Raw genomic sequence first — 20,320 nt, 5'->3', positions numbered from 1 at the left:
ATCACACACGTTCCGCTTTGGTGGCCCGGGGTTCACAGGTTCGGATCCCAGGTGCGGACATAGCACCGCTTGGCAAGCCATTCTGTGGTAGGCATCCCACATATAAAGTAGAGGAAGATGGGCACGGATGTGAGTTCAGGGCCAGTCTTCTTCAGCAAAAAGAGGAGGATCGGCAGCAATTAGCTCAGGGCTAATCTTCCTCAAAAAAAAAAACAACAAAAACACCCCCCCCCCACCCACACACACATAGAGGCAAAATAAAGACTAGAAAGAAATAGAGTAGTAAAACTTTAGTAGTAAGTACATTTGGGTGATGGGGAAAGAATGTCCTCTTTTTATTTGTCAAATGTCTTTAATTAGGGTTCATTCCTCTTATTGTAAATTTTGTTATTTCTGATTAGAAGTCATCTGTTACTTTCATAGTGACAAAAAAGTGAAATAAAGCATTTTGTGCAATACTTGTATCATCTCATTCAATCCTCCGAACCAGCTAAGAAAAGATTCTTTCTCCTATTTTACATATGCAGAAACCGAAACTCAGAAAATCGAAGTGATTTGCCTGAAGTTATGTATGAAGCAAGAGGCAGAACTGGGATTCGAACTTCTGCTCGGTCTGACCCCCGAGGGACAGGGCAATGGGAATGATGTCTCTGTGGGGTCAGGAGAAGCCGTCTCTCTTCTAAGGAGATTACTCTTTCGCCCAGGAAAGCATTTTTAACTAGAATTGTCCAGAGGGTCTGAGCGTCGTGGAAGGGTAATGAGTTCCCCGTCAGTAGAGGACCACGGAGTGTCCTGGAGCGGAGTTCAGGAGACCTGACACTGTATCTTCCTGCTCAGACCCAAAGGGCAAGGCCGTGTCTTCCTATGGGACCCGGCGCTACACGCAGCGGGCCACGTTTCCTCCTTCTAACTGGGAGGACGGGGTTGGGGGCGGGGCGGTTCCGGGGCTTCTGCTTATCTTCATCATCTTCCCCCTCCACCATGGGGTACATCACTGACGACTGGGGACGTGGGGACCAGCTTTTATTTACTCAGAGCCTCCCGGGTGTCAGGTCCTGATCTAGATCTTCTAAATCGTGTCACCCCTGTGAAAGGTGCAACCCCATTTTAGAAATTGGGGGTCGGCCGGTGGCGCAGTGGTTAAGTGCGCAGGCTCCGCTTCGGTGGCCCTGGTTCGCGGTTTGGATCCCAGGTGTGGACATGGCACCGCTTGGCACACCATGCTGTGGCAGGCGTCCCACATATAAAGTAGAGGAAGATGGGCACAGATGTTAGCTCTGGGCCAGTCTTCCTCAGCAAAAACAGGAGGATTGGCAGCAGTTAGCTCAGGGCTAATCTTTCTCAAGAAGAAAGAAGATAAATTAAAAAAAAAGAAATGCGGAAACTGAGGCTGGGAGCGGGAAATCGCTTAGCCAAGAGCGCAGGTTCAGGTCCCACGCCCTCCGCGGGCGGCTCCACCCATCCCGCTGGGCCGGGCTGGGGCGGGGCGGGGGGGCGGGGTGGGGCGGGGCGGGGCGGGGCTGCCGGCCGACAGCGGGCGGCGGGCCATTCAGTCGGCGTCCCCGAGCCTCACGGACCATGGAGCCGGTGTCGCTGCAGGACTTTGCCTGCGCCCTGGACCCCGCCTCCCTCCCGCGTGTGCTGCGGGTGTGCTCGGGGGTCTACTTCCAGGGTAAGTGAAGGGCCGAGACCCCTCCGAGCCCCGGCCCCGCCGGTGTGGGGCAGAGGCGCTTTCAGGGCGCTGGAAGCCTGGGCAGCTGCGCGCGGGTTCGAATCCCGCCGCTGCCAGTGCCCAAGCTGCGTGATTTGGGGCCGCACGCAACCGCTCTGGGCCTCGGCTTTTGCTTCCGTGGAATGCGGGATCGCCGATTGCCCCCAAAGCGGTGATGAGAAGTCAGTAGGCTCAGGCTCGGAAGGTGGTTGGAACCGAACCAAGCTGAGGTGGAACCTCTGTGCGCGTGGATTGAGCTCCGACTGCGCTGGGGGCGCGGCTTTAGGGCGCTCCTGACGCGTAACTGTTGCTTGATTTCTTAAGTGCCAGGTCATTCCTCCCGTACGCGTACCCTCCTACTCCTCCCCCTGACGGCCTTCTTTGAGTGCCCCCAACCCACCTTTGCACTCTGCTTGGCATGGGCAGTACTTGATCTGATGAGCTCTCAGTTAGCTTAAGTGGCTTCTCCTCCGGGAAGCCTCCCAGGCTCTCTGCTCCTTGCACACCTGCACATCTGCCCACTTGGCCACAGCCTGCCTGGTTCACAGGGACAGAAACACAGCAGGGACTCAGTCACCACTTACTGTCTGAAAGAGCAAGAGGCGAGGGATTGACAGGCAGTGGAAGGGAGAGGACAGCTGCTCGGCAGATGGGAGGCCCGGGCTGCTGTGAGGGGGAGGGGGAGCTGCGACGGACTGAGTGGGGAAGGCAGCGGTGGAGGAGAGGGAACTGAGAGATTGGGGTGGGGGCAGGCTCCTTCCTTAGAGAGGAAACTAATGCCTGGGGGCCCTGCCCCATCCTGTTCCCTCTGTCTCTTCCCTTCCTCTGCCATAGCAGCTTCCAGAAAAGTGTGCTGAGGCCCCAAGTGGGCCCTAGGTCAAGGGACAGACGCATGGAAGGCCACCACACAGTGGGTCTCACCAGATCCACTTGGGAATCTGATGGATCTGGGTTCAAATCCTGCCTCTGCCTCTGGGGGGCTCTGCTCTCCTTGGGACATCCCCTGCCCGCTGTGTGTCACAATCCCTGAGTTTCCTCATTCTGCCTGACCCCAGTGGTGGGAAGTGGCAGAAGTTAGGGTCATATAAGAAAAAGCCTGATGGGGTGCAAGTGTGGAGATGGGGGTGAGAGTGGACGACGAGAGATGAGATGGTGACACTGATGGGGCAGGCGGCTGGGTGGGCCGCTGGGAAGTGGGGAGCTGCGTGGTTCGGAGCTCCACCTGCAGAGGCAAACGCCCCGGGTTCTGGTCCCAGTTCTGCCTCCTATTACCTGAGGATCTCCACGCTCTCAGCCTCTGGAGGCTCAGTTTCCTTCTTTAGGAAAGGGAAGCTGTCCCTCCCTCCAAGGACAGTCACGGGTCTTAAGTGCAATGACCAAGCTCAGGACGGAGGAGCCGGGTGTGTGGTGAGCGCTTGCCCTGATGGCCACCCCTGAAACTGTAGACACAGCTGTGTGTGTTACGAGCCTGTGCACATTTTCCTGGGGATAAGAGGTGAGGTTTTCACCAGTTTCTCAAGGCTGTTGCGAAGGACCCTGCTGGGGCTGCCCTGGGGGTGGGGTGGGGTCAGGTGGCCTCACTGCTGGCCCACCTGCACCTTCCCGTCCCTCGTCAGCAGGATGGAGCGCCTGTGCCCTCTGTGTGAGAGCCATCTTCATCAAGCACCTCCTCCATTCTGGACGCTGCCTTAAGCACTTTATTTATTTATTTATTTAAAAGATTTTATTTTCCTTTTTCTCCCCAAAGCCCCCCAGTACATAGTTGTGTATTTCTAGTTGTGGGTCCTTGTGGTTGTGCTATGTGGGATGCCGCCTCAGCGTGGCTTGATGAGCGATGCCATGTCTGTGCCCAGGATCCAAAGCGGCGAAACCCTGGGCTGCCGAAGCAGAGCGCATGAGCTTAACCACTCAGCCACGGGGCTGGCCCCCTGCTTTAAGCACTTTAAACATGGAAAGTGGGGCCGCTGTCCTTGAAGTGGGGGCCCAGAACCCTGCCGCCTGGGCCCCCCAGTCAGTGGCCCTCTGTTCTCTCCTGTGCTTCCTTTGAAAACAGTTCATCTGAAGAACCTCTCTGGGCCTGATTTTGTAGCTGTGCAATAAGAGAGTTGGGATCTGTTGGGTTTTTTACTTATTTGTGACTTTAACACACGCTTAGGGGCCGTGGCTGTGCTGGCGGCGCTGAGGCTGCAAGCTCAGGTTAGGAGGCACGGGGATGTGAAGGAGGCCAGGGAATGGACCACAGAGGGCTTCGTCCAGCGCTAAAAGAAGGCAAAGGCAAGAGAAAGACCGGGAAGGGCATACCAGGCAGTGGGAACACCACGCGCAAAGGTGTGGCAGAGCAGGGCTTGTTGGGGATCAGGGCACAGGCCACCCAGTGCTTGACCCTTGCTGAATGGGGAAACTGAGTCTGTATCTTTGCAGGTTCCATCTACGAGATCTCTGGGAATGAGTGCTGCCTCTCCACGGGGGACCTGATGAAGGTCACCCACATTCGCCTCCAGACGGCGGTCTGCGAGAACCCGGGGACAGGCCAGACCATGGAGCTGGCCCCCAACTTCCATGGTAAGGTGGCTGAGTGCCCTGGCATCCTCTAGGCACACCTGCGGACACACTTATGGGCTTGCGTACCCCAGCACGCACTCCCACCCCTCTAGGTTTGCACATGCAGCTCTCACGTCCACCACTATGCAGTCTCCAGGCCTGGATGTCCTCAGTGGTCTGACAATGCCCTGAGCCTCGAGGCTGTGCCCTCTTCCTGTCTGTCTCTCTGATCACCTGCCTCTCTGCTAAGACTTTGTTTGTTTCGGGTTTTTTTCATGTGCCAGTCTCCATGGTCGCTCACACATTCACTCGCCAAACATTTACTGACCCCCCTATGTGCCAGGTCCTGTGCTGCGGGCTGGAGCCTGGGCCTCAGGATGACCCAGGTGCAGCACTCTCCAACGGCGAGCTTCCAGGATGGCAGTGAGAGGAGGGCAACTGTAGAATAGGCACAAGTTTAGAGAGGGCTCCGGGTAGGAGTAGCTTGACTCAGGGCTCTGTGCAGGCTTCCTGGAGGAGGTGCCACCAGAGCTGGAGGAAGGATCCAGCTGGAGAGAGTAGCCTGTGCACATTTGGTGTTCCAGAAACCCCAGGTAGCTCAGTTATTGCAGGAGGGGTGTAGCGTGGTGGACTGTCCGGGTGCCCGTGGTGCCCGGACGTTGAAGCCAAGAGCCTGGATGGGAACTCCAGCTCAGCCGGCTACTGGCGGTGGCTTGACCAGGTCCCGTGACCTCTGTGCCTCAGCGTTCTGCTCTGTAAGGGGGAAATCTGGCTCGATGTGAGGATTAAATGAGTCGCCATGCACGAAGCGCTTAGAACCGGGCCTGGCACGGCGCAGGCGCCCTCTGAGGGCCCGTTCTTAGCATGATTTGCTGTGATCTCCCGCCCGGGACAGGCGAGGGCGAGCGGTGGGGAGGCGAGCGGGAGCCAGACTGCCAGGGGGCAAGAGGGGGAGCAGACACATCTCAGTCTTTATTTTAAAGGCTTTGAGGAGCCAGTGAGGGTTTTAAAGATGAAAGGGAGGTATTTTATTCTGTATTTTGAAGGTTTTCTTTTTCTTTTGAAATAATTTCAAATTTACAGAAGACTTGCTGGAACTACTGCGCAGCCTTTATCCAGAGCCAGCAATTGTTAAACATTCTGTTACACTCGCTTTCTCTCCACACACACGCACACGGACATATATTACTATATATGTATAGGTATCTATATATATTCTTTTTTTTTTTTTTAAAGACTGGCACCTGAGCTAACAACTGTTGCCAATCTTCTTCTTTTTTTTTTTTTTCTGCTTTATCTCCCCAAACCCCCCTGTATGTAGTTGTATATCTTAGTTGCAGGTCCCTCTAGTTGTGGCATGTGGGACGCCACCTCAACGTGGCCGGATGAGCATTGCCATGTCTGCACCCAGGATCCGAACCGGCGAAACCCTGGGCCACCGCAGCGGAGCGTGCGAACTTAACCACTCGGCCATGGGGCCAGCCCCCTGCATATATATATATATATTAAAAAAAAAATTTGTTTTTTTGAGGAAGATTAGCCCTGAGCTAACTACTGCCAATCCTCCTCTTTTTTTGCTGAGGAAGCCTGGCCCTCAGCTAACATCTGTGCCCATCTTCCTCTACTTTATATGTGGGATGCCTGCCACAGCATGGCTTGCCAAGGGGTGCCATGTCCGCACCCGGGATCCGAACCGGCCAACCCCGGGCCGCCAAGAAGCAGAACATGTGCACTTAACCGCTGCGCCACCAGGCCAGCCCCTATGTATATACTTTGAGAGTAAATTGCAGACATGATGCCCCTTTACATTTAAATATTACTCCTAATATTTAGTATGTCTCCTGAAAACAAGGACATTCACTCACAAAACTATAGTTCAATGATCAAATTTGGGGAATTTAAAATAATGATACAATGCTGCCGTCTAACCATGGTCTGTATCAGTTTTCACCAACTGCCCTGATACCGTCCTTCACCCCCGGCTTTGCCCTTGACCCAGAATCCGACCCCAGATCCCTCATTACCTGCAGGGCTCTGTCCTCCTTTAGTCTCCTTCAGGCTGGACCAGTTCCTCAGCCTTTCTGTCTGGGCATTGATGTTTTTGAAGAGTGCAGACCAGTGTTTTTGTAGACTGTCCTTCAATCTGGGTTTATGCGATATTTCCTTCATTAGATTCGTGTTGAGTATTTTGAGAAGCGATGTTGTCTGGGGTGTTTGAGGCCAGGCCAGTGCCAGGAGAAGAGTGGGTGGGGTGGTGGGGAGAGCGGTCGCGCAGCCGGAATTGGCAGGCACGCCATAGGGGTCGGGGTGGTCAGAGGTCCTGGCTTTCTAGTTTGGGAGAGAGGGACAATGGCACAGCCCCAGGATGGGGTGATTGGTGTTGGAAGTGAGGAATCTGGAGGCACAGTTGGCAAAGTCAGAGGCAGGGAGGGGTCAGGAGGTAGGCAGATGTGGCAGTCGTCAGTCTCTGTTGGGGAACGCATCCCTGTTCTGTTGTCTGTCTCTGGTGACAATCCCTCTGTGTCTGTGCCTGTCTGTGTCAGAAGCTATTGTCCCCACCTCTGCCCCTCACTGTCCATTCACACATGGTCACTCGCTGCCTCTTGTCCCTCGGCCCTGCAGCCCAGATGTCCCTTGGCATCTGTCCTGGGGGATTCTGGCTGGGTTCTCTGTGACCAGACGGGAGTCTTGTATTTGTGGCTCTGGACCCAGCAAAGGTCTGCCCCACCCTGACAGCCTCCGTTTTGCCCCACAGGCCACTTCCATCCCCTCACCGGCCCCCAGAGCTATGGAACCCTGGAGGAGCTGGTCTCTGCTGCAACCCAGTGCTCCAAGAAGCTGCCCATTTGCTTCCTGTCCACCCACAGAATCACCACAGAGACCAGGGTGGTGCCTGAGGACCAGCCCCTCATGCTTGAGGCTGTGGAAATGCACTTCCGGACTCGGTGTGCCCGCTGTGTGCTGGACACAGGGGCCCATCAGGTCGTTCTGCACCTGCCCCTGTCCCAGAAGGGGCCCTTTTGGGAATGGAAGCCTGGTACCCCTCGGACCCTGCTCCAGGTCCTGCAGGACCCGGCCCTGAGGCACCTCCTCTTCACCTGCCCCACCCTCCCCTGGCGCTCCTTGATCCTGAGGCCCAAGTACGAGCTCCAAGCCATCATGCACAGTGAGTTGCCCGGGCAGGTGGGTGGGGGGCCACTCTGACGAAAGACACCCCCTTCTGCCGCCCAATCCCAGTGACAATCTGGAGATTCCAGGTGGTTTACCCAGTATATACAAAGCAACAGAATAAAGATTCCCAAACCATGGGAAGTGAGGTGTAGGGAGACAGGGAAATGGGATAACTTCAGACTGAGGGACCACATACTTTATTAAACTGGGCAAGAGTTGGATTGCGAACTTGCTAGCAGCTAGGACGAAGAAACACAGTGTGACAAAATGAAACCATGACCATTTGCTCAGGAGAAGCATATTTTCCTGCCTCTGGGGAGAGCAGAATTGTTCCTGAAGGTCCTTTTCTCTGGGTGAGAGGGCACTGTCTGAGTGAATCCCCCAGCTGTTGCATAGGTTATTTCTTAGGACAGTCCTCAGGGCAGGCTGGTGGCAGCGTGCAGAGCAGGGTTGATGAAACAGAGGCAGAACCTGGCCACGTTTGGCCGGTTGGAGGCTAAGCCGGAGCATAGGGAGAACAATGCCTGGGGGACCAGTTCCCCGGCGGACAGAGAGTTTGAGGTTCGACCCTGGCAGTTACCCAGAGAGCAGCTGGTCAGGCTTGCTGCAGACGACAGAGCCAGGTAGGGATCCTTTGCCTTAAAAAAAAATCTTTTAGGGGCCGGCCCCGCGGCCCAGTGGTTAAGTTTGTGCGCTTGGCTTCAGAGGCCCAGGGTTTTGCCGGTTAGGATCCTGGGTGTGGACATGGTGCCGCTCATCAAACTGTGCTGAGGTGGCGTCCCACATGCCACAACTAGAAGGACCCATAACTGAAAATATACAACTATGTACCAGGGGGCTTCGGGGAGAGAAAGGAAAAATAAAATCTTAAAAAAAAAAGCTTTTAGGGGCCAGCCCCAGTATGTAGTGGTTAAGTTCCTGTGCTCCACTTTGGTGGCCCGGGGTTCACATTTTCAGATCCTGGGTGTGGACCTAGCACTGCTCGTCAAGCCACGCTGTGGGGGCGTCCCACATAAAATAGAGGAAGATTGGCACAGATGTTAGCCCAGTGACAATTTTCGTCAAGCCAAAAGAGGAAGATTGGCAACAGATGTTAGCCCAACAACAGTCTTCCTCATACACACACACAACTCTTTTTATTTATTTATTTTTATTTTTTTTTAGGATTTTATTTTTCTCCTTTTTCTCCCCAAAGCCCCCCAGTACATAGTTGTATATTCTTCGTCATGGGTCCTTCTAGTTGTGGCATGTGGGACGCTGCCTCAGCGTGGTTTGATGAGCAGCGCCATGTCCACGCCCAGGATTCGAACCAACGAAACACTGGGCCACCTGCAGCGGAGTGCGCAAACTTAACCTCTCGGCCACCGGGCCAGCCCACACACAACTCTTTTAAAATGACTTTATTATGGAAAAGTTCAAACATATCCAAAAGCAGGGAGTAATATAAGGTATCCCCATGACCCCATTATCTAACACACAATTATCAACTCACAACCTGGCCTGTTTCATCTCTCCCCACCCTACCCCATCTATTTCAAAGCAAACCCCAGGTATCATTTCTTTTGTAAATACTTCAATATGTGTCTCTTTTAAAGATGATTCTTTTTTTAACAGACATACAATACCATTATCTCACCAAAAAAGTTACTCACTCCTGATACTGCCACTTGGTGAACTTCCTCTCTTGTCTCATAAATTTTTTTTAGAAAGCTTATTTCCTTACTGGTTGAATGAACGTAATCATTCAGTCAGCAGTTTTTGTTCTTGTTTTTTCTTTTAAAGATTGGCACCTGAGCTAACAACTGTTGCCAATCTTCTTTTCTTTTCTTTTTTCTTCTCCCCAAAGCCCCCCAGTACATAGGTGTAGATTCTGGTTGTGAGCACCTCTGGTTGTGCTATGTGGGACGCCGCCTCCGCATGGCCTGACGAGGAGCGGTGCCATGTCCGTGCCCAGGATCTGAACTGGTAAAACCCTGGGCTGCCGAAGCATAGTGCACGAACTTAATCACTTGGCCACGGGGCCAGCCCCCTCATACATTTTTTTACAGTTTATTCACAGCAAGATCCAGATAAGGTCCACAACATTGCTCTTAAGTCCCTTTTAATCTATAGGTTCCCCTTTCTTCTCTATTTTTCTTTTTTTTTTTGATGAGGATGATTGGCCCTGAGCTAACATCTATTGCCAATCTTCCTTTTTTTCTCCCCAAAGGCCCAGTACATGGCTGTATATCCTAATTGGAGGTCATTCTAGTTCCTCTAAGTGGGATGCTGCCACAGCATGGCTTGACAAGGAGTGTGCAGGTTCATAGGTCCACATCCTTGATCCAAACTGGCAAACCCCAGGCCACTGAAATGGAGCACTCGTGAACCTAATCACTTGGCTGTGGGGATGGCCTCTCCATTTTTCTTGTAATTTATCTGTAGAAGGGACTAGACCACTTGTTCTGTAGGCTTTCTCACATTTTGGATTTTGTTGCCAGCATCCTTGTGGTGGTGTTAACCTGCTCCTCCGTCCCCTGTGTCTCCTGTTGTGTCAGCCCCGAGACCACCCCCAGGTTCGATGATTCACTAAGGGGAGTCCCAGGCCTCGACATATAGTAGTACTCCCAGCTGTGATTTATTACATTGAAAGGACACAAAACACAGTCAGCAAAGGGAAAGGCTCATGGGGCGAAGGCCGCAGGAAACCCGGTACAGTGCCCAAGAGTCCTCCCCCGGGACATGCTGAATTCCTGCAGCACTGGATTGTGACAACACGTGTGAGGGAAGCTCATTAGTGGTGACTCAGTGTGCAAAGTTTTTACTGGGCGCTGGTCATGTGGGCACCCTCTCTCTAGGACGTACCAAAATTCCAGACTCCTGGAGGGAAAGCAGGCTTTCAGCATAAGTCACATTGGCTGTTCAGTTCAGGCACAGTCAGTCACTCTTACCAGCAAGCATGGTGGGGACCCTCCGAAATCCTCGTTCCCAGAGGCCAGTCAAGGACCACCTTGCCGGCAGGCCTTCCTAGGGGTGGCGGTCTCAGGCCGCCTACACTAGCGCTTTTCTGCACACCTGTAAATGGGCACTGAGAGGCTTGACGAGACCCAAGAGGCACCCAGTTCTCATCGCTGCATGAGGTGTGGGCCAAGGACTCCCCAGCTGGCTCTGTGTCTGCCCCCTTGCCATGTGGTGTGGATCAAATACCACAACGGATGGGCCAGTGTTTGTGAGGCGAGCGGCTGTTGCTGATTTCATTGGGAATTGCAATGGTGATACTTGGATCCTGTCATTCCTTCTTCATTTATTACCCGGGAAACTACATGAAGAGAAACTTCCCCTCATCTACTTGTTGGTTACAGTTTGTACAGGAAATTCAGGACACTGTGTTGGTATATGCAGAGGTCCCCGGGGCACCATTCTCCTACCCCCAATCAGGCTCAGCTGCCCACCGGCCAGACCTGGCCAGGTTCTGCCTCTGTTTCATCTCCCACGCCTGCTCTGGATGCTGCCACCGGCCTGCACTGAGGAATGTCCTAAGAAACAACCTAACTTTGTTTACTAGTTTTTAAAGTAATGAGTTGGCTCCCTAGCATCCTTCATGGGTGATTATTTGGGTTTTTTTTCTTTTTCTTCTCTTTTTATTTTTTTTTCAGGAAGATTAGCCCTGAGCTAACATCTGCTGCCAATCCTCCTCTTTTTGCTGAGGAAGACGGGCCCTGAGCTAACATCCGTGCCCATCTTCCTCTACTTTATATGTGGGACGCCTGCCACAGCATGGCTTGCCAAGGGGTGCCATGTCCGCACCCGGGATCCGAACCGGCCAACCCCGGGCCGCCAAAGCGGAACATGCACACTTAACTGCTGCGCCACCACGCCGGGTTTTTTTTCATGAACTCACAGATGAAATGTTTTCAATGTCCCTGTCCACTGAAGTTATTATTCTTATCGATGCTCAAATTATCTCATCTTTGCCTAGTGGGGGACTTTTCAGGTTGGTTCCTGAATCCTTCCTACATAACCCACGTGGTCTTGACTAGATTTTCTTGCTTTCTGGTATAAGATGTTCCAGGCCCATCTTGAACCTTTCCTCCCCAGGAACAGACGTAGGCTCTCGACCAGGGAATCCTGGCCTCTCTTGGGAAATGGTAGTAAGAGACCACAGTCTGGGGGCCAGGGGTTTTAATGGTGGGTGGGGCTTGGCTGCGCTGGATAATGAGGCAGCTCAGTTAATCCCTAAGTATTTTGAGGAAAAAAATAGTATATATTTTTTTTGTGTTTTCTCCCCAAATCCCCCCGGTACATAGTTGTGTATTTTTAGTTGTAAGTCCTAGTTGTGGCATGTGGGATGCCGCCTCAGCATGGCCTGACGAGCGGTGCCATGTCCGTGCCCAGGATCTGAACCTGTGAAACCCTGGGCCGCTGAAGCGGAGCGTGCGCACTTAACCACTTGGCCACGGGGCTGGCCCCCAGTCAGTGTTTTTCTTAATTTGTTTTTCTCTCTTTACTTAAATCCAAAAAGGATTTGGAAAGGCAGTTTATAAAATTACATTCAAAATTCAATTAAAATAAAAAAGTGGTTGAACTGATTGGCTATTTGATGATATTAAGAAATTATCATATTATTATTTAGTTGTAGTAATGGCATTGTGGTTATGCTTTTGCTCATTCTACTTAGTCCTCCTGTTAGAGATACACACTGAAATGTCACAGCTGGCATGATTACTCTGAATCCGAATAATCCAGTGGAGGGGGACTAGAGAGATGGGAGTATAAATGAAGAAGATGGGCCATGGGTTAGACATTGCAGCTAGGTGATAGGTATGTGGGGGTTCACTATACTGGTCTCCCTACTTTTATAAATGTTGAAAAATTTCTGTAATAACTTTTTAAAAAAGAGGTTGAAGGAAAAGAGTGGGCAAGGAATCTGGTACAAGAGGAGAAAGCCGGTTGGAAAGAAAAGATGAGAACAGAAAGAGGCCAGCCAGCCCAGACCTCTCTGCTGGGGCGGAGGGTGCACCCCTGGGCCAATGTGTAGTGCGCCCCTGAGCTGACCTCTCCTTCCACAGTGCGTCGGACCATTGTCAAGATCCCCTCCACCTTGGAGGTCGACGTGGAGGATGTCACCGCCTCCTCTCAACACATCCACTTCATCCAACCGCTGCTGCTGAGTGAGGTCCTGGCCCGAGAAGGCCCGTTCCCCCTGCTCACAGAGATTCTGGAAGTTCCGGAGGGGCCCCCCATCTTCCCCAGTCCATGGATGGGCTCCTTCCAGAAAGGCCAGAGGCTCTGCATCTATGGCCTGGCCTCGCCACTTTGGAGGGTCCTGGTCTCAACCAAGGGCCGGAAGGTGCCCAGGCACTTCATGGTCTCTGGGGCCTACCAGGGCAAGCTGCGACGGCGGCCAAGAGAGTTCCCCACGGCCTATGACCTCCTGGGTGCTCTCCAGCCAGGCCGGCCACTCAGGGTGGTGGCCACGAAGGACTATGAGGGCGAGGGGGTGGAGAACTCGGGGTTCACTTCCCTGGCTGTGGGTGACAGGCTGGAGGTGTTGCGGTCTGGCCAGGCCCATGGGGTTCAAGGCAGGGATATAGATGTCTTGGTGTGTCAGCGGCTGAGTGACGAGACCAGGGAGGAGGAGGAAGAAGAGTTTGAAGAGGAGGCGGAGGACCAAGAGCAGATTCTGCTGCCCCTCTATGTCTCCGGTGGCTTCGTGGAGGAGATGAGCGATGGCCGGCGCTACAGCCTGGAAGACCTGACTGCCCAGTTCTCACTGCCCTGTGAAGTCAAGGTGGTGGCCAAGGATGCCAGCCACCCTGCTGACCCTCTGCCCTCCTTCCCGGGCCTGCGGCTGGAGGAGAAGATCACGGAACCCTTCTTGGTGGTCAGCCTGGACTCCAAACCTGGGATGTGCTTCGAGATCCCTCCCCGGTGGCTGGACCTGACAGTTGTGGAGGCCGAGGGGCAGCCAGACCAGCCAGCTGGGTCTCTCCCTGTAGCCACAGTGGAGGAGGTGACGGATGCCTTCTACTATCGCCTTCGGAAGTTACCGGCCTTCGAGAGCCAAACCCCCCCGCCCCGGCCCCCGAAAGGTCAGGGCCTCAGCGGGCAGAAGAAGCAGAGCGGCAAGGAGAGAGGCGTTAAGGTACCAATGTAACTGAAGGGGCCAGAGGGGACCCCTGTCGGGGTCATTGCAGGTCCTGCCATTTCTTCTTTGTCTGCCCAGCATCACGTTTCTCTTACAATTGTATAGAACTTGCAGTTCATAAACATACACACTTTGCACCTATTATTCTTGTTCGATCCTGACAATCCTGACGTTAGTGTGATTATCCATATTTTATGGTTGAGAAAATGAGGACTCAAGAGACCCTGAGCCTCACCCTAAGTCACACAGTTAATCCATGGGAAGCCTGAACTGGAGCATAAGCATCCTGACTCCAAGTTCACTGGTCTCTCTTTGCTACCCCTGCTGTCACTCCCTAGTTCAAGCTCCATCATTTTTCGCTTAAACCATTTCAGCAGCCTCTTTGACCCCTCCCCACAGCTGTCAGAATGGCCTCCCAAATCCTTCCCTGGTCACCGATGGGCCTTGGCCCCATCTTCTGAAACCTTCAGTGGCTCCCCATTGCCAGCGGGTAATGCAGACCCTTTAATATGGCATCCAGGGTCCTTTATAAGCTGACTTCAGACTTGCTGTCCAAGGCCCATCTCTCACTACCCACTCTGCAGGCCACGCTCTAGCCACAGAGAAATCCCGAGGCTCCCTCAGTGTGCCAGGATTCCTGCCAGCACTTTCCATGTGCCGGGCCTTTTGCCAGGAGTGTTGCTCCTCCTTTCAGGCTCCCAGGCAAGGCTCAGCGCAGCTCTCCTCCCGGGCGGCGACAGTCCTTCCTCTTCTGTGTTCACACCGCGTGTTGTACAGAGCTTGGGGGGCGGGGGTGAGGTTTTCGGTTAGTTGTACTTGATTCTCTGGCTAGAATGGGAGTTCTGTGGAGCAGAGGCCTCACCTGCCCCAAGGTGGGCAGAGAAGGTTCCAGTGAGTGCTGAACTGAACCACAGTGAATCACAAAAAGGGGGAAAGAACCAGGCGTGGAGACAGAAAGACTCGGTGTACGTCTCCTAGACTTCTCTGTGCATCTGTTTTCTCCCAGTGGACCTGAGATAACATCCCCGCTCACAGTGCTGTCTCATTAGCTGCTATCTGTTGGGTGCTTACTCTGTGGCCGGCACGTTGTCCCTCTGAGGTGGGCACTGATAGCATCTCTTTTTACAGTTGAGAAAACAAGAGGCGCAGAGAGGTCAAGTAGTTTCCCTGAAATCACACAACTAGCAAGTGGCGGGCTGCAGTTTGAAATCAGGTCTAACCACTCGGCCTCAGCACCTCAGCTTGGCTCCCCTGAGAACAGGAGGGGGTGACTTACATAAAAGCCACTTTGTAAGCTGTAACAAGCATATCGTTCTGGGATTTGGGGAGATTCATATTTCGTCCTGTGTGGGCAGGTAGAGGGATGGCAGTGGAAGTTAAAGATGACTCTTGAGTGTTCTCAGCCCCAGAAGCAGGGTAGGGTTTGGGTAGTTGTTTTCTGATGGGACAAAGAATGGACTGGGTCATTGGAACGCAGGCCTTGCAACAGTGGTGGAAAGAATATGGTACAGAGAACTGAGGGGAGACGTCAGTCCCAGCCCTGGCTCCTGATGGAAGTGACTTTGGGCCCAGTTCCTGCTTGCTGCCCTCAACCAGCACCTTTTGCTCTCTGGGCATCATATTCTCGGCTGCTGATCAGGGGAGCTTTCCTGTTTGCTCTCTAAAGTGGGTGTGGTGGAAGGAGCAGCCGCTTTAGAGGTCACAGATATGGTTCTGGGTCCAGGTGGTTCTGGGCCGGCTAGGGACCCTCTGTGCTGAGGTTGGACATGGCCCTCTCAGCCTGTTTCCTTATGTGTAAATTGGGAACTGACCCAGCTACTCAGAGGGTCACCTGTGGATTAAATGAGCAGATATGCATACAGCATCTGGCACGAGGGAGGGGTCCAATAAACGTCCTCTTCCTTCTGGGCCCCCTCTCAGCTCTGGCACTCTGCTCTGAGGCTTGTGACTGCTTTTTCCCCCCTCAGCAACAGATCTGAAGGACACTGACCAAACCCCTATGAGGAGAAACTCAGGGACGCCCTGTCTCTAGCCCCCAACCCTATCATCTCTCACCCCTTTCTTCCCTGCCAAAGGACGTTTCACATGCTTGCAGCAAAAACTCTGGGCTCCGGAGAAGCCCCACCCTGAAAAGGAAGTAGAGAGGGGAGCAGGGGAAGTAACATTCGAAGGAAATGACATTTCATGGACTCTGCCGCCCCACTTCTTGGGACCCTGCTGACTTCTGCTTTTTCTCCCACTTAGTCATCACAAGTCTTAGAGCTGCAGCAACCCCCTCTGCTGCCCAAAGCCAAGACGAAGACCTTACCAGAGGTTTCCAAGGGCAGCTCAAATATGTACAGCAAGATTCCAGCCCACAAGAAGGGCCTGAGGCTCACTAAGCCCAACACAAAAGATCGAGGTGAGTCCCTGTCAGCCCCTGCTCACCCTTGTCCTCGCTTCTCCCCTCCCCGCCACTCCTTTGCTGCTTTCATCTCTGATGGTGCTGGCCATACTCTCAGCAGGGCCCTGCCCAGTGGGACGAACAGGCCTATGTGGGGTGGGCTTAGGCTGAAGGCCTCCACTGTCCCTCTCCCAGGGGCTCCAGAGCCCTGGCAAGGAAAATGCACTCCTCCCCCAACACTGCTCTCCCAGGGCATACAGGGGGAACATTTGCAAAGTGTTCAGACAGAACAAACTGGTTTCTGGGCTGGCAAGGACCTTAGAGCACCTAGACCAACCCCGTCCCTGGCCAGTGTCCCCTAAAGAAGGGAAGGACCCGCCTGAGGCCAGAGATGCTCACTGACTCGGACCCTTGCAGGTGACTATGACCACGATTACGAAGAAGTGTCTGACCACTTTCAGAAGACCCTCTAGGTGCTGCGGGAAGCATGCCTCCTGACCGCTGCTCCTCAGGGGGAGCCGAGACCCCAGCCAGGCGTCACATGCCTCTGCAGGACCTGTGACAAGGCCTCCCAGAAATCAAACTGCGGACAGGGAATGGCTTTGTGGGGCCTGAAATGGGAGGCACACGGCACCAGCTTCCCTCAGGTTCTACGTTCCTGCCACTGAGGCTGGCCATTCTTCCGCCCCCTCCCGCACCAAGGCTCCACGCCCAAGAGACTAGAACTGTCTTCCTCATCTCTGCAGCACCCGGCACATGACAGCCGCCGGCAACTACCCAAGGTTATTTCACTCGAAAACCACCGAATAAAAATGACACCTGGAACGTCTGGAAAAAGTGATTAACAGCTATCACTTACTAAGTTCTCTCTGTGGGCCAGACCCTTGACACACCCTATCTAAATCCTCAACTCTCTGAGGTAGAGAATGGCCTGATTTTGAAGATCAGAAAACAAGCATGAGTGGCAAGTGCTCCAGGAGGCAGACTAGTCATGAGCCTGGGTTGGGCTCACCACCCATCAGCTGTGCCTGAGAGCAAGTTATTCTATCCTAAGCTTCAGTTTCTTCACATGTAAAATAAAACTAATAGTCATCTACCTCACAAGATTGTCCTAAGGATCAAATGAGACTCTCTGTAAAGGATTTAGCTTGACGCCTGGCACAGAATGAACACTCAAGCAAAATGTGTCATTATTGTTGACCAAGATCACACAGCTGTGCCTCTCTCCAAAACCTATTATCTTTCCACACGCCCACTGTCTCCTAGTCATGGAATTCACCCAGTGTTTGAAATGTACGATGTTCCTAGACTGTGGAGACAGGGTGCTGACCGGTTGGAGAGTCTCACCATCCAGTGTAACGGAGATACAGAGAACAAACAGAAGCCTGTGCCTATGCAGAGACTAACTCAGCTTCCAAGGTCAGTCTAGGCCTGTTCAGTGAGGTAAGACCACAGGCCTCATTTCCAGCAAGTGGTGTGGTACGTTCCCAGGTTGATGCAGTCACAGAACTGAGCCCCACGGTCAGCAGAGGACAGGAGATAGACAAAAAGATGATCTGAGTCTCCAGCTGAGGAGGGAGCCAGAGGGCCAAATTTCCAGCTCCTGGATTCTAGGCACTGCACCTGAGTGTGTCCTTCCTTTGCCTGCTAACATCCCTCTGGCTGTCTGGACCCACTGCACTTCCCAGGCTTCCTGGCTTCCACACCCCAGCATGGAGTCTCCAGGTGACTGCTGAGTGGCTACTACAGGCTGTGGGGCCAGTCCCTCATATCTAGCACCCCACGCTCATCTTCCCACCAGTTCCCAGGCCTTCCTCCACAGAGACAATCTATGCTGCGTAGGAAGACCCTGAGCAAGAGAGTACTCTGTCTGGAACAAGCAATAAGCAAGATAGAGAGAAAGTTCCTCCTTGGCACAGAACCCCTAGGGGCCAGGCCCACAGGCAAAATGCCAATAGTTTTCACTTCCACGTTTGCACTTAACCTTGGCACCAAATTAAGCAAGATCACAAAAGTGGGGCAGAGGAGAGGGCTACCACTTCCTACAAAAGGGGATTTCAGAGTGGCCAAATGCTGCAATAAGGAGAAAGAAAGTAATTTCACAGCATGAAAAACTGGGCTTAAAAGGAAAACACATTTAAAAACCACAACTGTGAATGTTTTATCAGAGCAGTGGGGGTTGGCAGGGAACGCACCAAAGGGGGACATTGCTCTCAGGGTGCTTTTGTCTATACCTCTGGAATAAGCCACTGGGAGATGGAGGGTGTTATAATGGGGCTAGGGATTCCTCCTGAGCAGTGGTCTCCAAAGTGAGCACACACTCCTGGGGGTACACAAGATGATCCACTGGGAAACAGAAAAGAATTATTAGTGTATCCCTTCGTATTTATTTTTAATATCCTTTTTTGTTTTGGTGAGGGAGATTGGCCCTGAGCTAACATCTGTGCCAGTCTTCCTCTATTTTGTACATGGGATGCCACCACAGTGTGGCTTGGTGAGCTGCGTGTAGGTCCGTGCCCAGGATCTGAACCCGTGAACCATGGGCCAAGGAAGCAGAGCATGTGAACTTAACCACTACACCACCCGGCCGACCCCCTCATTTCTTTTTTTTTTAAAGATTTTATTTTTTCCTTTTTATCCCCAAAGCCCCCCGGTACATAGTTGTATATTCTTCGTTGTGGGTCCTTCTAGTTGTGGTATGTGGGACGCTGCCTCAGCGTGGTTTGGTGAGTAGTGCCATGTCCGCGCCCAGGATTTGAACCAACGAAACACTGGGCCGCCTGCAGCGGAACGTGCGAACTTAACCACTTGGCCATGGGGCCAGCCCCCCCCCATTTCTTTTTTAATGTTTTATAATGTATATAACATACTAACACTGTAACAGACGTAAATAACTGCTAAATAAATGAATATAAACTGGGGATGCATGCTCAAAAATTTCTCGAGTTTTGAATTTCCCTCAACTGCATTTTTAAAAACAAATCTATCAATCTACATCAGACACTAACTCTTACTGGCCTTTCTCTAGTTAAACCCAATAAAGTAGTACTATTCCCTAAGGATCCTCGTTTCCCACCAGTATACCCAGAGAAAGATTCTCCCAAGAGCAGGCCGGACTCACTGCGTGGCTGGGACAATGGGGGGGTTTCTAAGAACTTAGGTCACACTGCTGTTCCTGCTATCTTAACGAACTGTCAAGAGAACACTGAATACCTGACATCCCAGGTGACCGCAAACACCTGAAACGCAAGGGCCTCCTGCTAGAGCAGGGAGAAGCCCTGCAAAGGCCGGAGTTCCTTCTGTTGAGGAGCAGCCTGCCTGCGCTTGGCCCCACAGGCCTCTGCAGTGCTCAGAAACCACACAACTCCTGCGAGACTGTGTCAATGCTGAGACGGCGGGGAACTCAGCACCGCCGAGCAGCTGCTCTGTGCTCCTGGGAATGCTGAACCAGCAAATCCTGTGACAACAACCTCTTATTTTACTTTATAGTCCTAGTTTCAGTTTATTCCTATATTTACTTTATATTCCCAGACCAGTGGGCTGACAAAGTAGGTATTCCATAAATACTTGTTGAATTAATGAGTAAATAGTTTTTAATTGCTAAATCATCAAATTCAAAATCAAAAGAAAAAAGACTTCCCCCCAGAACCACTGCTATTGCTGTGCCCATCTGAGGGCACTGGTGTGATAACTAGAAAGAGATGTCAACCACTCATAAAAGTATCTTGTGCATTCTAAATTCAAATGTGTGATTTTTAAACCTGTTTGTGGCCACTGTCCTGAAGGAACTAATCGAGAATGGATGTGCTTGCAAATCAACATACTGGTTGACTGACTTTCAAGCATCAACACCGCTCCCCAGATGGGAAGGATTCTATATATACAAAATAACAGCCAGATTGTTGTTCTTTGTTAGAAACCAGAGGGGCGGGGCCTTTTCCACACAGCTGCCAGGAGATCTCATTTAGAAACAGATAAAGCAGTTATAGAATTTTTATTTGCATGTTACACCTCATTAACTTGTCTCAGAATTAGTTCTTTCATTTAAGACGTAGGCTACCTTCTGGAGTTGTCAAAAACATCTTTGAACTAGTTTCCTCTCCCACGAGAAGTGCAACTGATTAAGTTGGCCAAAAAATAGCTGTAGGCCTTTAGAGAGACTCATCTGAGGTCAAATGGTAGATATTCGATTCAGTTCCATGATTATACACTGCTATTCAAAATTAAGGGTTACTTTCTAATCCCTATTAATGGCAATGCTAGATGCTTTACAAATGCTATTTGATTTTCACAATAAACTATAAGGAAAGAACATTGTTCTCTTTTTTTTAAAGATTTGCACCTGAGCTAACATCTGTTGCCAATCTTCTTCTTTTTTTTTTCTTTC

The 20,320-nt window shown here is 52.0% G+C and overlaps 1 protein-coding gene and 1 long non-coding RNA gene across 3 annotated transcripts in view; one reads left to right on the top strand and one right to left on the bottom strand.

Moving 5' to 3' along the window:
• Positions 1–6,780, bottom strand: part of LOC103562785 (uncharacterized) — a 29,853-nt gene extending 23,073 nt beyond the window's left edge. The window contains exon 1 of the long non-coding RNA XR_011537501.1: positions 6,277–6,780. This is a non-coding gene — a long non-coding RNA (uncharacterized lncRNA). The remainder of the gene's footprint in view (positions 1–6,276) is intronic.
• On the top strand, positions 1,513–18,870 carry THEMIS2 (thymocyte selection associated family member 2). Of its 2 annotated transcripts, XM_008537754.2 has the most exons (6): positions 1,513–1,672; positions 4,133–4,273; positions 7,008–7,418; positions 12,472–13,547; positions 15,795–15,951; positions 16,351–18,870. In XM_008537754.2, exons 1-6 carry the CDS (start codon positions 1,579–1,581, stop codon positions 16,404–16,406), a joined length of 1,935 nt encoding a protein of 644 aa, XP_008535976.2. In that variant the 5' UTR covers positions 1,513–1,578; the 3' UTR covers positions 16,407–18,870. The 2 variants fall into 2 exon arrangements, with proteins under 2 accessions (XP_008535976.2, XP_070466665.1); XM_070610564.1 differs by lacking the exon at positions 12,472–13,547 and having other exon boundaries at positions 1,522–1,672.
• The last annotated feature ends 1,450 nt before the right edge of the window (positions 18,871–20,320 follow it).

This window comes from Equus przewalskii, chromosome 2, assembly GCF_037783145.1.
Source record: "Equus przewalskii isolate Varuska chromosome 2, EquPr2, whole genome shotgun sequence".
NCBI lineage: Eukaryota > Metazoa > Chordata > Mammalia > Perissodactyla > Equidae > Equus > Equus przewalskii.
This window is presented reverse-complemented; position numbering and strand designations above follow the sequence as displayed.

Coding starts and splice junctions, on each gene's coding strand:
- THEMIS2 (XM_008537754.2), top strand. CDS start 1,579: ATGGAGCCGGTGTCGCTGCAGGACTTTGCCTGCGCCCTGGACCCCGCC. Junction 1,673..4,132: donor CTCGGGGGTCTACTTCCAGG/GTAAGTGAAGGG, acceptor GTATCTTTGCAG/GTTCCATCTACGAGATCTCT. Junction 7,419..12,471: donor GCTCCAAGCCATCATGCACA/GTGAGTTGCCCG, acceptor CTCCTTCCACAG/TGCGTCGGACCATTGTCAAG.